At 43.4% G+C, this 2,774-nt stretch overlaps 1 protein-coding gene across 1 annotated transcript in view; it reads right to left on the bottom strand.

The window, feature by feature from the left end:
- LOC106808030 (myosin-4-like) overlaps positions 1-2,774 on the bottom strand; it is a 44,794-nt gene that overhangs the window by 28,383 nt on the left and 13,637 nt on the right. Inside the window, exons 7-10 of the mRNA XM_014810579.1 lie at positions 1,892-2,134; positions 1,397-1,564; positions 948-1,067; positions 45-239 (exon numbers count right to left, since the gene is read on the bottom strand). Of these exons, the coding sequence (XP_014666065.1) occupies positions 45-239; positions 948-1,067; positions 1,397-1,564; positions 1,892-2,134 (726 nt within the window). The remainder of the gene's footprint in view (positions 1-44; positions 240-947; positions 1,068-1,396; positions 1,565-1,891; positions 2,135-2,774) is intronic.

Here is a 2,774-nt window from a genome sequence, read left to right on the forward strand (position 1 = left end):
TTTCGAAATATAACGTGGGTTTCGAATGAGCATTTCGTTGTTACCTGTTCGACGAGCACGGCTTCTCGCACGCGGCTCGTCTCCGCGTCTATGCGCATCCTCTGCGCGGCCTGCCTGCTCGCCAGCCTCTCCTCCCTCGCCGCCGCAAGGTCTTCCTTCAGCTGACCGACCATGCTCCTGAGCTGGTCGGCGTCTGCCTCGTAGCTCTGCAGCTTGCTCTGACAGATGCTCAGCTCCAGCTGAACGGGATGCAGAGAACGGGGATATGCGATGAGTGCACGTATGCATGGCGCGCACGCATATACGCGCTACAAACAAACAAAAGCACGTACGCACGCACGCACGCACGCACGCACGCACATGCCCACATGCGCGCGCACATGCACGCACACACACAGCACACACATATACACACTACAAAAAAAGCACGCACGCACGCACGCACACACGCACGTGCCCACACGCACACACGCACGCACGCACACACACACACACGCACGCATGCACACACACATACACACATGCGTGCACAAACACATACGCATATATGCATTACACAGATTACTCCTGACTGTCTGTTAACTTGTAAGTGGTGACACATTATAACAAGTTATCGACTTCACGTGTGGTAAGCCATACGTGGCTCAACTGGAAATTCATAGCAGTGTTTTGGTATACACTACCAGCACCACAACCAGTGGTTTATTCAGCTTACCACACACTATAAAGCTGCAGCCTGACTAAATACACTTCTAAACTTTGAAAATTTACATTCAGTTGAGTGTAATACGATATCCACTAGGCAAGGATCTTACATGAATATGACTGCTACGCTACTGTCACTTACCAAGACGATAGCCGAGGGACTTCTCCCTGCCTGATATTATCACAATAACCCGTCCAACCGGAAACTGATTAGCACGTTTGATGACAGAGCGCCGCCGTACCTGAATGTTTTTCTTGGCTGCTTCGAGGGCGACGAGTGCAGCCGTGCGTGCTTTCAGGTCCTTCTGCAGTTTAGCTGTCATGCTCTCACTTATTCCAACCATCTCCTCGTGCTGCGCCACCTGGTGAGAAGAATCAGAAATTGTCAATTTTTCAGTGTTATTCCGTAGAGTGTGATCCGACCAGATCTACACACAAGGAAACTAATTGACATACGAGACAGATACACTGATATCCATCCCACTGACACACAGATACACAGATACGCTGCAGATAGATCTGATTTTGGTTCATGTTTTTAGTACACAACACGCAAGTTTTAACAACATTGTATTATTAGCACTTAGTTATATAACATCAAGAAACCCTGTACACATTCAAAGAAACTGTAACTTCGTAGTAGTCATACAAAGTAACCGTCGTTTAATGCTTCACACACGTTACTACACACCTTCTTGGCAGATTCAGTGTTCTGGTCTTTGAGTGATGTCATCTCTGACCTCATATCACCAAGCTGCTGCATAAGATCAGAGTTCTCGAGGCATTTATCGCTGTGCTTGGTTTTCAACGTCGCCACCTCTGCTTGCAGTTCATTCAAGGTTGCTTGCAGATCATCAACCTTTCAGAACAAGCAGAAAGACACAATATTTCATTATTGGCGCAGAAAATTCCAATTCAGTGCTTACCTTAGAAACATACATATAGATACATAACCAATATAAGTCTATAATATATATGTAATATTATATAATTATAATACATATAAGATAAATATAAATACTTCAATATATATAACAGCCCCTGAACTTACAAACCTAACTGAACTTACTGCAAACAAATTTAAAACATTACTTTATACGTGGTAAGTCTTTATATTTATAATACATTATAATACGTACAATAAGTAATCGTGATAATAAGTACAATAATTTTTAATCGTACGCACCTCTTGTTGCTTGGCCCCTACGGACAACTCCGACTTCCTGCGATCCACCTGGTGTAGACTGACGCTGCGACGGCTCTCGTCCAGCTGCTCCTGCAGTGCCGTGGAGCGGCTGCTAGATGTCTGCAGACTAGAGTCGAGCTCGCGTATCTTCTCCTGCAGTCTCAGCACCTCGTTCAGATGCTGCTGGCTGCTCTCACTCAGCGTGCTGTGAAGGTCGTCGAAGCTGGCGGCCATGTTGCTACACTGCAATGAGGTGTTACAGAGAGATCTTACTGCCTCTGATTTATTAGGACCTCTTACCATGAACGAACGTGTATGTATATATATATATATATATTTGTGTATACTATATTTGTGTATACTAAGTGAGTTGTGGTGCTATGAGATATGTTCACGCTGCTACACTGCAGTGAAATGTTACAGAGAGACCTTACTTCCTCTGATTGATTAATGCCTGTTGCTGCCAACGTATGAGGATACATATGCGTACGTTGATACACTGTTGTTACAATGTATGTATTGACACTGTAATGTTTATTTCTACTGACTTATTTTATTGCGTGTGTAGTTGACTGTGTCTATGACTATGATTGTCATGGTGTGTGTAGCTTTGACTGACTATATTCTAGACTATATGTATGCATAGACTGTGACTATGTCTATGTATGTATTGGCTGTCACCATGACTATTTATTAATTGACTGTATCTATGACTATGACTATATGTCTATGACTATGTATGTATTGACTGTCACCATGACTATTTAATAATCGACTGTATCTATGACTACGTAGGTAGTGACTATGTTCGTATGACTATGTATGTATTGACCTGTCACCACTGTACTATTTATTAATTGACCTGTAATCTATGCAGCTACGA

Source organism: Priapulus caudatus, unplaced genomic scaffold (assembly GCF_000485595.1).
Source record: "Priapulus caudatus unplaced genomic scaffold, Priapulus_caudatus-5.0.1 Scaffold249, whole genome shotgun sequence".
NCBI lineage: Eukaryota > Metazoa > Priapulida > Priapulimorpha > Priapulimorphida > Priapulidae > Priapulus > Priapulus caudatus.